The following is an 18,851-nucleotide window of genomic DNA, read 5'->3' on the forward strand; positions in this document are numbered from 1 at the left end:
ACACATACATATATACATGCACACACACATACATACGCACATACACACACAAACGCACACATACATACACACACATACGCATATACACATATACACACATACGCACACATACATATGTACATACACAAACACACATACACATACATACACACGCATAGATACGCACACATACGCAAACATACATACACGTACATACGCAAACACACATACACATACATACGCACAGGCACATATTAGGAGAGAGTTTAATGCCAACTTGATATGATCCTTGAGTTGCTTCGGTTTCTCTATACTGGGGTTTGTCAGAACAACCTGAGATGACGATACTTCGCCATATAACTCAATATTTACCAAATATCCAATTAGAAAAAAAAACACCCAGCTAAACATTGTATTTGAAATCCCAAATAGGACTGCTTCAGCATGGCTACACACTGGCCTATAGGAGGGACAGTGCGCCTTCTCTAAGTGAAGCTTCCCCAACTAATATCACGAAGCAGAATACTCTAGACTACAGGGTAGTCAAAAAGTCAGGTAACATGTTAAAGGTAGAAAAAACAATATGATCCATTATAATCTCTATTCGTTTAATATTATTTCTTGGGTGAAATTTTTCCACAACGATGGATTGGCCGCCGTGGCCCAGTTGAATGGCCAGCAAGATCTCCGGATCTTACCCCTCCTGATTTCTGGCTTTGGGGATATGTAAAGGATAGCGTTTATGGCAAGAAGCCTGATACAATAGCGTCTTTAAAGTTATTTATTGAAGAGGAGATTGCGCGGATATCAGCTGACATGATTACACGTGTTACACAATCAGTGGTTAATCGCTTCCAGCGATTGATAGAGAGAAATGGACGACAATTAACAAAATAAACATATTTCATGTTTGTTTCATTTTATATTTCAATGTATGGCACTTAAATATACGTGTATTGCTAATATCGTTTTTCTTTAAAATGTGACCTGACTTTTTGACCACCCTGTAGATAAATGCTGGTCATGGAATCCAGCGAAACCAAGACAGGACCAAAAGAAAGATAAATTATAATAAAAGGAAATGCGCCGTTTGAAACATTCGATAATAATTTAAGATCTACTCCTGCGAATGGAACGTTACGTTTCTTTTTAAAAATTGGTATAGTATTTTCCTTGAGCTTAAATTTGGCTTCAAACTTGTTATATCTTTCAAGACAAGGTGTGAAAATTTCCGGACATTTTTTCTTTAATACTTCTTTGATATCCTGTTTTGTTTGCGTGTTACTTTCTATTTTTCTGCAGAACAAGTTTAAAGGTTTATCCCACAATTCGAATGTTTCAATGAAATCCGTACTTAACAAGTTTTCTCCATTTTTCAGAATAAAAACTTTTATTTTTTTAACGATCCCGTTTAGCTTCATGGGAAGTACAACCTCGCCTTCGAAGTTAATTTTCTTGCCAGTTACTGTACGAGTGAGTTTTTTTTCTAAATATTTCAGTCGTCACATTTTTCTTCAAATCTTTGTCTGATTTGACTATGATTTTTTTTTTACAACGCGAACTTTTGTGTCTATTCTTGTTGCACACGAAACATTTCTTATTTCTAAATGTAAAAAATTACCTCCCAGTGTCTTTCGCTGCAACGTCTGCAATTATATCGTGGGACATTTTGTTCATCCTCATTCTTTTTATTTAATTTTTATTGTCTATTTTTATAATATGCCGATTTTTTGCCCCAATTTCTGGCTGATGGGCATTTGGACTGTTTTTTTTAAATTATTATGCCAGCTTCTTCGAGTTTTCGAAACTCTTTCTTTAAACTTACGGCTCGCTGGCAATCCTTTGCTAATTTCTGCAATGTAAGGTTCTGTTCAGATTCGAGTTTAGACAAAACTCTACATTTAATTTCAGAACTCTTACTTGATACTAGGCTTTGAGTGAAAATTAAGCACTTGAAATTCTCAACCGTAATCTCTGCCAATCTGAAACCCCTTCCTTGGATCGTTAAGAGTTCTGGTATATATGAAAGGTGGTTGAGTGCATTTTTATACAAGAAATAAGAATATAAAAGTTATTTTCATGTTAGTAAATGTTCATAGTACAACAGGTGTTTGTGTAAAGAAGTTTGGTGAATAGTAGTTATAATAGTTGTTCAATAGTAGTTATAATAGTTGTTCAATAGTAGTTACAATATGTTCATAGTGTATTAGGCAGCGTGGAATTATGTATATGCGTGCATTTAACTTTGTTCTCGTTTGTCCATGTGAGCTAGTTATAAAAAGCTAGATATGAATGTCATTAATTTCTTTCGCATTGCCATCTCCGGCCAAAGTTGGAGTGTTGAATACACCTTCTTGGGTTCATTTTGTTCGGTTGTTTGGGGTCTCTAAAGCTGATTTTCCTGGTCAGGCCTTCTAGGAATTTTTAAATTCACACTGACTTACTACATTCGCATATAAGTGTGACTTTTTCAGGTTTGGAAAGATTTCCACTGGTTAAAAAGACTTTTCAGTTCACATGTTTATGTTAAAACTTCCTTGCATTGGAGAAGGAGGGGGAAAATGAATCCAACAAGTGTAATCAATCATAACCATTTGCTTTTTTGCGTTTGTAAAACTCACTTCGCGATTAAGTCGCCTGGAAATCATGGCTTTTTTTTTTCAACACTGCCGTTGACACATGTTTGCCATTTTACATTATTTTATTTTATCCTGTTTGTACCTTATAGGCGCTTTCAATTATTAAACAAAGTCTGTCGGTAACGCCATCTTTGGACGAAGCAAGCAACATCGCCCAAATAATCTCTCAGCTGAACGACGCAAGCATGAATAACACGGACCTGGAATCCCTGTTCGACTACATGATGACATTAATCAAGACCTACAAGAACCAGAAAGCAATAATTCTCACAGAGTTCGAAAAAACAATTTATAACAAGGTAAGTCGTTTAACAAACGCAGACAAAACAATGAGCAAAATTGTTATATTTAAAATGTGTTCGCATTACAAAATGAGATTGAATGTCCTAAAAACGCACAAACATTTCATTGGTTATGAATAGGGATATAACAACAGCATATTCTTTTCACTATTTTGACTCTCGAGTATATATCCGACACAGTTAGACACAATTAATCAACCGAGAATAACATCATTCTACATAAAAACATAAGATATCAATGGATATATACCTGAAAATCAAAACAAAATAAAAAAAATGCTGTTGCTATAGCCTTCATAGATTATGGGAGTAAATAAGAGTTGAATTGTGACAACACAACCGTCGATTTCATTCTTTGGAATGAAACAATAATGTTTCAATTGATCCCCCAGCTCTCCCTCTCTCTCTCTCTCTCTCTCTCTCTCTCTCTCTCTCTCTTTCTCACACACACACGCATATATATAATATAATATACACGCATATATATATATATATATATATATATATATATATATATATATATATATATATATATATATATATACGTTTTGTTTTTTATTACCGTTTTTTTTTCTGTCCAGTTACATTTTTGTTTCAGTTACGCGACCGTTTTTTGGCCGTTATGTAGCCTCCTCAGACTTTACAGAAAAGTTAATTTATGGTGGAATGAAGGAATGAATGATGTCAGGGGAGGGTGCGATGAAAGCAGAAAGAGAAAAGGGGAAAGGTGGGAGGCGGGGTACTTGGTCGGTCGGTAATGCTTTAGTTTCGGAGTTCCAGAACATTAGGTGGTTGTGGGGGGCTCTGGGAAGTTCCTCTTTGGTGTGGCTAAGGACATAGGGATATATGGAGGGGGAGGGAAATATATAAGGGTAGAGAGAGGGGGTTACTTTAAATTTCGAGTTCTAAGGTTTAGGTTGTTGGCGTCTCGTTAGTGAGATGATTTCTTGGTAAATATGCCTTGACCTGTTGGGTGTCCGCTTAGGCTGGGAGGCGGGGGGGGATACGATTCGGTTTATCTATTTTATTTTTTTTATTTTTTTATATTTTTTATTTATTTGTTGTTAAGTGCTTTGATGAGGTCAACCTTGGGCCGCACGCGCGAGCACACACATGCGCGCATACACACACACATACACATAGAAACGCGCACATGTATACATACATCTCCGCCTCAACATGTAAACAGACCTCCCACAACTACCTAATGTTCTTGAACGCCGAAACTAAAGCATTACCGACCGACCAAGTACCCCGCCTCCCACCTTCCCCCTTTTCTCTTTCCGCTTTTCTCGCACCCCTCCCCTGGCATCATTCATTCCTTCATTCCACCATAAACGAACTTTTCTGTAAAGTCTGAGGAGGCTTCATAACGGCCAAAAAACGGTCGCGTAGCTGAAACAAAAGTGTAACTGAACAGAAAAAAAAACGGTAATATAAACAAAACGCATATTTGCTCTACAACAGTATTGAGCACTTTTCTCAGGTTTTTATTATTTCCACTATATATATATATATATATATATATATATATATAATATATATATATATTACATATATATAATATATATATATATTATATATATAATATATATATATATTATATATATATATTATATATATATATTATATATATTATATATTATATATATATATATTATATATATAATATATATATATTATATATATATATTATATATATATTATATATATTATATATATATATATTATATATATTATATATTATATATATATATATATATATAATATATATATAATATATATATATTATATATATACACTTGTGCCCGATATTATTCATACCCCTCGGATCTTTGAGATTTCTATAAGAATATTGCTCAAACCAGAAGGTAGACAATATTAAAGGGATTTCAAACAATAAATCAAGCATAAGCATTTAATTTAAACTCAACAAATAAATAAATTATGCAAGTTTGAAACATTATACAAAGAAAAACAATAATGGCACTAGTTCAAAATTATTCATACCTCTCTTACTAATAGTCAATAGCATGCCCTTTATTCTTAATAACTGCCTGTAACCGTTTGGGATATTTATCAACAAGGTTTTTACAAGCATCAACACTGATTTTTGACCATTCTTCAATGCAGTAGTTCTCCAAATCCCTCAAATTTCTAGGTTTCCGCTTTTTAACCTCAGTTTTCAATATGTGCCAGAGGTTTTCGATAGGGTTCAGGTCGGGACTCTGGCTAGGCCATTTCAAAACATTAATTTGATTATCCTCAAACCATTTCTTGACTATTTTGGCAGTATGTTTTGGATCATTATCCTGTTGAAGGACCCAGTTTGGTCCTAAATGGAGCTTCTCCGCATCCTGTCTAATGTTTTTCTTGAGTATCTCCAAATATTGCTCCTTCTTCATGGTTCCATCTATCTTGACCAAACTACCTGGACCACTAGCCGAAAAGGAGCCCCAAAACATTAGGCTACCACCACCATGTTTCACCGTGGGTATGGTGTTCTTTGGGTTGTAAGCTTCTCCTTTCTTCCTTCAAACGTAAGAAGCATCCATATGGCCAAACAATTCAATTTTTGTTTCGTCAGTCCACAAAATACTTGAGAAAACGGACTCTGGAGAATTCACATGGGTCCTAGCAAACTTTAGACGTGCTGCAAGGTGTTTTCCGGTGTGCAATGGAGTCCTTCTTGGTCTTCTTCCTTTCAGACCATTTTCATGCAGAGTCCTTTGCAATGTTTGCCTTGATATTTTTATGCCAGAAGACTCCAGATTTTCTAAAATGTCCTTATTAGTGGTGGTTGGATTTGCATTAACACTTCTTACAATATTCCTGGTGGCTCTAGCAGACAGTTTCCTTTTCCTTCCTCTACCAATCAAGTTGTTTGTTGTGTGGTGGCTCTGGAATTTTTTGATGATGCTCTGTACTGTTGCTGTAGGGACCTCAAATTTCTTGAAAATTGACTTGTAACCTAAACCATCCTTATGTGAATTCACAATTTTAGTCCTAAGATCATTACTAAGCTCTTTTTTCTTCCCCATTCTAATAATTTTTATTCTTTTATTGGTTTTCAGTTGATATCATTTTAATTTCTGAAAAATGCAAAAAACGAAATGAAATTAATCAAAGGTTGTATAAAAGCATTCAAAATAAGAATCAAACAGAAAACAAACAGTCAGAAACTCGATTAATACTGAAAAAATAAGGGGGTATGATTATTTTTGAACATTGCAGATTTTATAAATAGCTGTATATTTCTTTTATTACAAGTATCCCGAGATTTTAAAATGACGAAAATGATCAGAAGAGGTTTATTAAGAATATGTATCAATATGGACGTAAACAATAAATTCTTACAAAAGTTACACCTAATAAACTCAATTTTCAAGGGGGGTATGAATAATATCGGGCACAACTGTATATAATATATATATATATTATATATATATAATATATATAATATATATATAATATATATATATAATATATATATATATATTTTATATAATATATATATTATATGTTATTTGAGAAGGAACACCGAGAATTAATAAAATAGTAATCAACGTTTCGTCTCAGGGACATCCTCAGGATTTTATAGGAAAAATGTAGAAGCAAACGATTACAGACCACATGCGAGTACTTGAAATAAGTGTTGATTCAAATAGTAGCACCATCACGCAAAGAGAAGTTTTCTACAATTTAGCCCCTATTATAGGAAATATAATAATGAGAGAGCAAAATATGAATACAGATCCTGGGTAATCAGTCTATATGTCCTTAACTGTTTCTCCTCATATGATTTCAACAACATAAACAAAATAAATGTGTATGTATATATGTATTTGAATGACGTTTTTATGTGTGTGTATATATATGCATAGAATAGTCCAACCTTTCCACAACCCAGAATGGGAAGGACTTTGGGATTTTTTTCCTTTTTCACTCGCATGTGGTCTGTAATCTTTTTCTTCTACATTTTTCCTACAAAATCCTGATGATGTCCCCTGAAATATGGACGAAACGTTGATTACTATTTTATTAATTCTCGGTTTTATTTCTCAAATAACATGACGTCAACCATCGCTTGTGTTTTTATTTTATTTTTACTCATATATTATATATATAAATATAATATATATATATATTATATATATATCTATAATATAAAGCTGAACGTCTGTGTGTGTGTGTGTGTGTGTGTGTGTGTGTGTGTGTGTGTGTGTGTGTGTGTGTGTGTCTGGTCACGAATAGGCTCCTATATGGTTGACTATTATAGAAAAATTATCACATATAATGGTAGAAGATGTATCGAGACACAGGAATGGGTATGTTTGATCTGGCATAATGATGATTCATTAAAATTGTGGGGTCTGCGTACGCACCTAGTCCACAAAGTATGGAAATTAAAAATTTAAAAATTTAAAAAAACGTTTACAAGTGTTTTTGATATAGATGTACATAATAATACTTTAATAAGTATGTTTTAACTCAAATAGATATGGTATAATAAAATTGTGGGGACTGCGTTCGCGCCTGGCCTCCATAGAATGGAAATAGCCACAAACTTTAGTAAAGAATTTTCATATCTATCTGCGTAAGTATACTTTGATAATTATGTTTCGGTTTGAAGAAATATGGTAGAATAAAATTATGGGGTGTTCGTTCGCACCTGACCTCCATAGAATGGAAATATGTCACAAAGTTCAACAAGGTTATTTAATATAGATCCACAGAATATTGTGATAAGTGTTTCAGTGTGAAAAGGTATGGTATAATAAATTATGGGGTTTATCTAGTTTATTTTTACTTTCATCATATTTTGCTTTGGCTTTGATACCCCCAAATTCGAAGCTATCTCTTTACAACCCTTCCTGTTCATAACCTATCATACTTTCATAAATCAGAGTCCATTTTCTGTACGCTGTTTTTGAACGCAGTCAACAACGGGTACTTTTGATATATATATATATATATATATATATATATAATTTTTTTATATATAGCAGGCCGCGCATAGAATACGCTTTAATATATTTTAATTAATGCAGATTTTGTTTATTATTATAGAGTCAATTTTCTATAGATTATTATCTTGTACCTAATATATAGCAGTTATTTCAAAAGTTTAAAAATATAAATATATGACTTCGTTGCTATCATTTAAAATAGAGACCAAAACATAACTCGTCAGCCTTATTTCTTGCTTAGTTAATACGCATACCAAAACTTTAGAAAACGTAATTACACGTATAAATATATATTTGCAAATTTATGGAAGATACACGTTTAGTGAACTTCTGTCTTCCAAATTTCGACTTTTTCTAATTTGGCCAGTTAGCAGCTATTTTTGCCGGCTACAACCCAAGTCAAACTTGTTCTGCAGGTCCGAAACCCTTTTATATCGTGTTACAATTGTATGAACAAAAAATTGACAGAGTAGTTTAGTAGATACTGTTCTGCTCACAAACAGACAGACAGACAAGGTCACTTATGTATATAATAACTAGTGTTGGGACGATTTATCGAAATCGGAATCGAGAATCGAAAAAATCGGAAGATTTTGGGATATCGGTATCGGAATCTAAAAATTTCCCGATGCCAAAACGATTCTTTTAATTGTCTTTTTTTATTTGATTTTGTTTAAAGTAACATCTTCCATTGCTGGTAATAATGATGAAGTTATAAACATTTAAACAGTAAAGCTTTAATCTATAGATCATTCTCCACAAATGTATTTTGACGTTTAGTAAAATATCTGCATATTTAACATGCGTTTTTTTTTTTAAATATCGAGGAAAATAACAATCTGATAGTTAAATAACTACAGATTTATGAAGGAATTGCAATCGGTTATTGTATCGGAATCAGGAATTTAGCACGGAATAGGTAATTATCTCGGAAAAATATAGGAATCGTACCATCACTAATAATAACATTATAAAATTATCTCTCTCTCTCTCTCTCTCTCTCTCTCTCTCTCTATATATATATATATATATATATATATATATATATATATATATATTCAGAGAGAGAGAGAGAGCGAGAGAGAGCGAAGGGAGATTAAATTATGTATAAAAATATGGTACAAATAATATCACTGTTGTATATTATATATATTATATTATATATATGTATATATTATATATATTATATATTATATTATATTATATTATATTATATTATATATATATATATATATATATATATATATATATATATATATATATATATATATTTAATCTTCACCCCAAACAAGGCAAGTGCCACTTTGAAGTAGGGGGCTACTATCGGGGACAATTTACGGGGGCATTAAGAAGGGTGATTAGCAGAAAGATGTTTGTTCACATTACACTTGAACTTCTGCATATCAGTACCGTTGGGAAAGCAGTATCCCGGAAGGGAGTTCCAAAGACTTGCAGTTCTGGGGAAGAAACTATTGAAGTAAAAGGCTTTCTTACACCTAGGTATCTCTACTGTAAAGGGGTGGGACTTAGTTGCTTGTCGGGTTTGTCGGGGGTAGTCACATCGAGGAGGTACAAGTGCTTGCAGTTCGTCAGAGCAGCCACCATTAAAGTATTTGTAGAACAGGCATAGGAATGCAACATTTCGTCGATGGGACATAGCTGAAGCTTAGATGACAGTTCAGGACCTATCAGTTTGGGGACTCTCTTTTGAACCCTGTCCAGAAGTGAAAGACAAGCGGCAGATGCACCAGCCCAAATGTGACAACATACATGGGCGAATGGTGGCCTTATAGAGGTACAGGATACTTTCAGGCGTAAGTAATTTTCTACCACGGTAGAGAGAGAGAGAGAGAGAGAGAGAGAGAGAGAGAGAGAGAGAGAGAGAGCCCACCTTCTTTGCAGCAGCCTTGGCAATGCTCTCAATGTATATATTCCAGTTCATGTTCCCTGTAAACGTTAGGCTGAGGAGTTTAAAGGAAGTACTTTCAGGCAGTGTATTCTTAGCCATTGCTATTGGTGGTAGAAAAGGTTTCTTGTATTTATTGAAGGAAACAAGCTTAGTCTTGGCAGCATTGGATGTGACCATTCATTTTTGTCCCCATTCCACTGCAGATTGTATGTCATCCTCTAGTGATTCTGCCATTTCCTTAGACATGTGTTCATTTGTTTTCCCCTCATGCCTGTTATAGAGGGTGGTGTCATCGGCAAATATACCCATCTCCGAAACAATTTTATCAGGGAGGTCATTTATGAATATCAGGAACAATAAAGGTCCAAGGATAGACCCCTGGGGTACTCTCGCATTTATATCATATTGTTTAGATGTACGACCGTCGAGGACAACTTAGATTTTTCTCTTACTTAAGAAGGATTTAATTACATTGTGTATTCTTCCAGTGATACCATATGATCTAATTTTCCTTGGAAGATTATCGTGCCATACCCTGTCAAAAGCCTTAGATAGATCAAGGGCTACCGCTCTACCCTCCTCTGTTTTGTCCAGTGAACGGTATATACGTTTAGAGACTACAGTTAAGATATCTGCTGTTGAACGGGGTTGCCTGAATCCATATTGTTTGTCGGTCAGGAGTTTAGCAGCTGTTAGGTGTTGGACTAGGGCTTGATTAACTAAGGACTCAAATATTTTGGCGAAGAGTGGGAGGAGGCTAATGGGGCGATAATTTAGTGGGGCAGTTCTTTCACCAGAGTTCTTGAAAACTGGTACCACAGAAGCAGTTTTCCAGCAGTCGGGAAAGCAAGATTCGCTAAGGCATTTATTGTATAGTTTGGAGAGAACTGGAACAATCTCAGCAGAGCATTTTTTTTATTAGCACAGCCTGGATGAGATCTGGTCCACATGCTTTTGAGGTGTCTAGGTTTTTTTATGATACCATGCACCTGAGAATGGGTTATTTTCAAATCGTTTAATGTGGCGTCTGTCCGCAAAGGAAAGTCAGGGAGGGAGTGGTGTGCCGGGTCCAGTGTGGAGTTTGAGGCAAACCGACTAGCAAGCAGATTTGCCTTGTCGGTTGTCGTGCAAGCAACCTCATGGTTGTTTGCTACTGGGGGAATCGTTGACTGCCCATTATTTACTACACTATTGTAGATTTTCCAAAATTCACGGATTCCTAATTTCTGTGCTTCAATACGTTTCCCGGTGGTTTCAGTGTAATCTGTCTTAGCTGTCGCTATTACTCTCTTACAATTATTTCTGGCTTCTATATACTTCTGTCTGTTTGAACTGGACATGTTCCCTGTAAACGTTAGGACGATGATGTCGGTTGAATCTGCGGAACGCATGCTGCCTTTGATCAATAGCAGCTGCACAAGCAGAGGTAAACAATTGAGGAGAGAATTTAGGGTGATTTCTACCATTATCACAGTGTGATCAGCATTCCCGGGTGGGCTGTGTGCACTTCTTGTACAATCATCGGGAACTGTTGTCAGAAATAGATCTAGAAGTGAGGCATGTTGGTCTTGCTCGTCTGGGAAATGTGTCCGGAATGTAACCGTCTGAGATAGGGAATGGGATATAACGAAGCTATGTGTTGTGCTACCAGCTACGTCTGTGTAATTAGAGAATCCAAGCCAGTTACTGTGGTGGACATTGAAGTCACCAAATACATGTATTTGTGCGCTAGTATCGAGGGAGAGTGCTATATCTATGCTGTCAGAGACTTTGTTAATTAGGACATAGTCCTGGGTTGAGGGAAAGCGGTAGAGAAAATACAAGTAGCTAATATTATGTTGCATATTTAGTCTGAAGCACATAAAGGCCTGGTCGTCTGTTTCTAGTTTTATTTCTCTAGTCAGGGGAGAAGGTGTTACGAATATAGACTCCAAGCCCATGCATATGTCTGTCTGAGTCCTTACGGTAGAGTGGGAGATAACCAGGTTTGTTAAAGTGGTTAGAGGGAATGGAGGAGTTAAGGTTAGTTTCATTTAATGCTAAGGTATCCGGGGTGTTTACAAGGAGATATGATTCAACATCACCCAAGTTAGTTCTAAGCCCGCGGATATTCGTAAATGCAAGCCTCAAGGGAGGAGGCAGGTTGGTTTTTTTTTTAGTTTGGTCCTGGTTTAAACGTATCTTTTGCTTGAGGTATCATTTCATTTTGTTTAATTTAAAAGTTCGGTTAGGGTGAGAGAGTGAGGGGTGCTAGACAAGTGGTTATGCAGAATATCAGATATGCAACACGAGTAGACTATCAGCTGTCCTCACCCACAGGATTGTGGCCTCAGGAAAGCCCACCGGGGATGAGTGCAGGGTCCCTTTTCATGCGCGACATGGCACTACAAACATCTCAATATTATACAACTGTTGATGGAGCAGCCGCTCTAAGCGCCACCAACGAGTTAGAGTCGTCGGAAACAGCAGCCAGGAAACTGTCATTCCGGTACCCTCAATCCATTAGGCAAAGTCAGTCCAGTCCACTGTACCCACATATATGGTACTGAAGCACCCCCACAGTGTCCAGTTTGGGGGGATAGGATGTGGCGGAAGCGGGGGGGGGGAACGGCGTTCATTGCCCTAGTCAGGAAACAAGGTCGACCACTGGGTGATTCTGTCCAATCCCTTTGATAGCGCATCTATGTCTGGCTAATAGGCAAAGAAGGAGTATGAGAGCCGGGTGATAGACAGAGCCTATCTCCTCCTTAAGCAGTTTGGGTTTGCCAACGGGTGATTTGTTTGAGTCACCAGCTCTACGAAGGTAGTCGTCCAGAACTGAAGAGGCCTCCCCTCCTATGTTTGGCTTCAGAGTTTTCCTCCTCCTAAACGGATGACATGGGAAGATCTACAGGTCCATCAGCACCAAGAGGGTTCGTCCCGCGCCTGGGTCCTAATCCAGGTATTTCTGCGACCCCGCATGGGAAGTTGATAGTAATCCGTTTATTAGGTTAACATCTACTGTAAGATTTTACTCCTCGAAGTGATTAAAAGGACATTACTAAGCTTTCCATTGTTATTGGGAGAGGGGGTAGGTAAGAATTCATGCAGTGGAAGCACTAAATTTGCAACAGCATTGGTTTGAGAGACGAGTTTATGCAAGGTTAGATATAGTTTTGTAAGTTCAGCAATAGGATATGTTAAAGTATGATCTACTTAATATCAGAAATTTGCATTTGATGCCCAGGCTGGGTATTTAATACGACTGAAAGATAAGATATATGCTCAATTAAGTATTTACTTAGAAGTTTAGTTTTGGGATAAGAGTATAATCAGAAGAATGCCTAAGAAATCTTTAGGCTTTAATGTGTTTCCATTTACGAGAAGTCAGTCTATTAGGGTTTAAAGGGGTCCTAACTCTCAACCCTAAGTTACGTGCAATGGATAAGATTTAAGGTATCTTAGGAAATAAGGCAGTTAGTTTGTGATCAGGAGAGAGAGGATTAAGTACCAGTGCAGTATACTTACACGTTAGGGTATAGAGTTGGGGGGTAGAGTTATAAAAGTGGGGGTTGTCATGCAATACAGACAAAGGCAGTCATCTTGGAGGCAAAGTATCTACAGAATATACGTAGTATACTAGCAGCGGTATTTTTTGCTTTGGAGAAGAATTATCGGTACATAGTGTCGTGGTTTAATTGTTCGAGTCCATGGACTAGGTCAGGCACAAAGCACAAAGTCTCTGATATTGCAATTGTGTCTACCTATTTTTTTAGAAGTTGACTAGAGTATTAGACGGTGTTGATCTTTGCTTAGGGATAGAAATGAGGATTTAAGGTAAAATCCAAGTGATATAAGGAATTTTGAATCTATTCAGAGGAGTGTCTTAGTGATACAGTATTTGAGAAATTAACAGTCCGATGATACTGAAAGGAAGTTGTGAGCTGATGAGAGTCCAGTATAGGCGATTAGTTGTAGGTAGCAAGGTGGTTTTAGTTTAGTATGTACGAATTGTATATATTAAGTATACAGCTTAAGTTCTACCCGCTATCGTAAAGACAAATATACGTGTATATATCATATATATAATATATATATTATATATGTGTATATATATTATATATATTATAAATATCATTTATAGTATATATCTTATATGTATATATACGTATATATATATTATATATTATATATATTATATATTATATATATTTATATATTATATATGTTATATATATTATATATATGTATATATATTATATATTTTATATGTATCTATATATATTATATATACTATAAAAATGTATATATATATTATATATATTATGTATACTATATATATATATATTATGTATACTATATATACATGTATACTATATATAGTATATACTATATATATATACTATATATATATATATTATGTATACTATATATATATATATGTGTGTATAGATATTATATATATGATATATATTATATATATGTATATATATTTATTATGTATATTATATATATGTACATATTATAAATGTATTATATATGTGTATATATTATATATATTATATATTATATACACATTATATGTATATTATATATGTATATAGATTATATATATTATATATATAGTATATATATTTATATATATTATATATATTTATATATATTATATATATTTTATATATATTATATATGTATATATATATTATATATATGTATAACTATTATATATGTTATATATATAGTATATATATTTATATATATTATATATATTTATATATATTATATATATTTTATATATATTATATATGTATATATATATTATATATATGTATAACTATTATATATGTTATATATTATATATATTATACACATTATATATACATATATATTATATTATATATGTATATATATTATATATTATATGTATGTATATATATTATATATAGTGCATATTATATATATGTATATATTATATATATATTATATATATTCAATATATGTGTACCTATAATATATATTATATATATGTATATATTTTTTATATATTATAAATATTATATATATGTACCGATATTACATATATTATATATTATATATATTATATATACTATATATTTTTATATATATTATATATATTATATATATGTAAATATATTATATATATTATATATATTTTATATATATTATGCATATGTATATATATTTTATATATTATATATATGTATACATATTATATATATGTATATATATTATATATATGTATATATATTGTATATATACTGTATATATTATATATATGTATATTTGATATATATTATATGTATGTATATATATGTATATATTATATACACTGGCGTAGCTAGGGGGCGGGTGGGGCGCCCCGGGCGGCACACCTGAGGGGTGGCATTTTGAGAGGGTAAAAATAGAAAGTAGAAAAAATAAATAAAAATAAACAAAAGTTAACAAAAAATATGAAATTTTATACCAAAAAGGTTGTAAAAAATCTGAATTTTGGGGGTATTGGAATCAGAAAAAAATATGTCCCTATTTTCTGAGCGTCAGGGGGGGCGGCATGGGGGCGGCATTTTGAGATGGTAGAAGGGGAAAATCCAAAAAAATGCTTACAAAAAATCTGAAATTTTATATCGAAAAGGTTGTAAAAAATGGGAACTTTTGTAGTTATTTGAATCGCAAAAAGGTGTCCCTATTTTGCGAGCGGCATATATCAGGGGGCGGTATTTTGAGAGAGTAAAAATAGAAAGTAGAATAAATAAATAAAAATAAACAAAAGATAACAAAAAATATGAAATTTTATACCAAAAATGTTGTAAAAAATCGGAATTTTGGGGGGTATCGGAATAAAAAAAAATGTGTCCCTATTTTCTGAGCGTCGGTGGGGCGGCATTTTGAGATGGTAAAAGGGGAAAATCGAAAAAAAATGCTAACAAATTCATACTTAAAGGGGAACTTTCATATAAATTTTTATCGAATAGGTGCGAAAAGAAAGTTGGATATTTGGGTGTATATACACCGACATCAAAAAGGAAATAACATTAGATGCGAAAGTTTGAATTCATTTATTTTATTACTGTCCAATTCATGAGGTTAAGACTTTGAAAGTATCAAACGTTTGTTTTTGTAGCATACTTTTTATAACTCCTTGTAAACTTTACAATTGCTAGCTGGGGGATCGGGCAAAATCACCCCGGGCAACCCCCACCATCTACTTAAAACAAAAGGAAAACAGATAAAATCTCAAATGAATAAAAAATATTAAAAATCAGTTTTCATATTTTAATTGAATAATTTATTGAATTTAGGAGAATTAGATACCGTAGAACTAATTTTCGCAAGGTATGAAAATTAAGCAACTACAGAATCAATGTTGACTTAATAATAATGGACCAGTTTTCCTTCCTAGCAAAAAATTGACGAATTTACCATGTGCGAATTTTCCATGGACGAATTTTCCTGGCACCTAAATGCCGGGGGGGGGGGGGCAAATTTTACTACCGCCCCGGGCAGCAAAAGGTCTAGCTACGCCACTGATTATATATAATAGATATATTATATATATTATGTATGTTATATATATGTATATATATTATATACATTGTATATATTATATATATTATATATATTATATATATTATATATATATATATATATATAATATATACGTATATATATTATATATATTTCTATATACTATATATATTATATACATTTTATATATTATATAAATCTATATATATATAAATGTAATTCTTGGTTTGTTATAAGTGAATAAAACCATATTTCTACGTTACCAATTTATTTGAAATTTTCAGACAACCCATCTTTAGAGTCGAGGGATGTTTTTATGTTATTAAAATAAATTTACCTCGCGAATTGTTAAAATATTAAATAAAATAAATATACTTTCGGAACCGTTAGTGCGAACCTGTTTTGTTGATAAAACTAAACTTCCGGTTCGATTAATTTCACAGCCACGAATTGACGAAACGAAGTAGATTTCATTTTCTGTTTACTCGATAAGTAAAAAAAAAACAAAAGAAAACATAATTCATTTGTTTATATTCCAAATTTTTTAATTTAAACATTTTTTCTTTATTATATAAGGACAAAATAAAAGTTGGTCGCTTGCTTTTTTTTTTTTTTTTTTTTTTCGATATAAGATTGGTTGGTAAAAGTACAGTTTTTTTTACGGGTTGGTAACTTGCTTAAATAATATTTGGTGCTAATGCAAAGAGTGGTCCGTGCTATTTTTTAAATCGTATTTCCAGGTTTAATTAAAGTTTTATATGTTTTTTTTTATTCAATTGTAAGGTTAAAATACAGATTAGGTACAAAACGCCCTCCCCTCCTCATGTTAAGAATGGCTTTTTAAATAATGTAATTATTTCAACACGGATCACTCTCTGCATGAGTACTGTACTTTCACCTAACAATTTAATAAACAAAACATGGAAAGTACCATAATAATATAATAATAGAATAATGTTATTTAGAAAGCCATTCTTAACATGGGCAGGACGTTTTGTTACTATTCTATACTTTCACCTAACAATTTAATAAACAAAAGATGGTACTTATGCAGAGAAGGTACCGTGCTGAAATAACGCTATTAAGAAAGCCATTCTTAACATGAGAAAGGGAGAGTGTTCTTTAACTATTTTATATTTTCACCTAACAATTTTATAAACAAAAGATAGTACTTATGCAGAGAAGGTACCGTGCTGAAATAATACCATTATTTAGAAAGCAATTCTTAACATGGGGAGGTAGTTTTGCATCTGTTCTATACTTTCACCTTACAATTTAATAAACAAAAATAGATAGTACATATGCATAGAAAATACCGTGCTGAAATAATGTTATTTAGAAAGACATTCTTAACATGGGGATGGTATTTTGTAACTATTCTGTCCTTTCACCTAACAATTTAAAAACAAAACACGGTACTTATGCAGAGAAGCTACCCCGCTGAAATAATGGCGTTATTATTTAGAAAGCCATTCTTAACATGGGGATAGGGGTGTTTTGTAACTATTCTGGACTTTCACCTAACAATTTAATAAACAAAAGTTAAACTTAAACAGACAAGGAACAGTACTGAATCATTAACATTATTAAGAAAGTCATTCTTAACATGGGGAGAGAGGATGTTTTCTAACTATTCTGTACTTTCGGTGCTAATGCAGAGAGTGATCTGCGCTATTTTTTAAATCGCATTTCCACGTTTAATTAAAGTTTTATGATGTTTTTTATTCAATTGTAAGGTTAAAGTACAGAATAGGTACAAAACCCCCTCCCCATGTTAAGAATGGCTTTTTAAATAATAACGTTATTATTTCAGCACGGATCACTCTCTGCATGAATACCGATTAACGTTTTGTTCTTTGCTTATTTTACCGTATTTTTTTCAAGAAAACCTTTTTTAACAAAAATTGAAAGTACATGTTTTTTCTTCTTTTTTTACAGAAGTTGCTTTTACATAAGAAAATATGAATGCCTTTTCTTTATTAAAGAAATTGGGTACTCGTGCACTTATTGATCTGTGCTGAAATAATAACATTATTATATAAAAAGCCATTCTTAACATGGGGAGAAGAGGGTGTTTTTTAACTATTCTGGACTTTCACCTAACAATTTAATGAACAAAAATTAAACTTAAGCAGACAAGGAACAGTACTGAAGCATTAACATTATTTAGAAAGTCATTCTTAACATGGGGAGAGAGGATGTTTTCTAACTATTCTGTACTTTCGGTGCTAATGCAGAGAGTGATCCGCGCTAGTTTTTAAATCGTATTTCCACGTTTAATTAAAGTTTTATGATATGTTTTTTATTCAATTGTAAGATTAAAGTACAGAATAGGTACAAACCCCCTCCCCTCCCCATGTTAAGAATGACTTTTTAAATAATAACGTTATTATTTCAGCACGGATCACTCTCTGCATGAATACCGATTAACGTTTTGTTCTTTGCTTATTTTACCGTATTTTTTTGTGTTTTTTTTTCAAGAAAACCTTTTTTAACAAAGATTGAAAGTGCACGTTTTTCTTTTTTT

The 18,851-nt window shown here is 33.0% G+C and overlaps 1 protein-coding gene across 1 annotated transcript in view; it reads left to right on the forward strand.

Moving 5' to 3' along the window:
• LOC145266427 (uncharacterized) overlaps positions 1-18,851 on the forward strand; it is a 75,387-nt gene that overhangs the window by 26,491 nt on the left and 30,045 nt on the right. The window contains exon 5 of the mRNA XM_080122096.1: positions 2,708-2,917. Coding sequence (XP_079978222.1) covers positions 2,708-2,917 — 210 coding nt within the window. The remainder of the gene's footprint in view (positions 1-2,707; positions 2,918-18,851) is intronic.

This window comes from Euprymna scolopes, chromosome 41 (genome assembly GCF_053919585.1).
Source record: "Euprymna scolopes isolate OS-2025 chromosome 41, ASM5391958v1, whole genome shotgun sequence".
In the NCBI taxonomy this organism is placed as follows: domain Eukaryota; kingdom Metazoa; phylum Mollusca; class Cephalopoda; order Sepiida; family Sepiolidae; genus Euprymna; species Euprymna scolopes.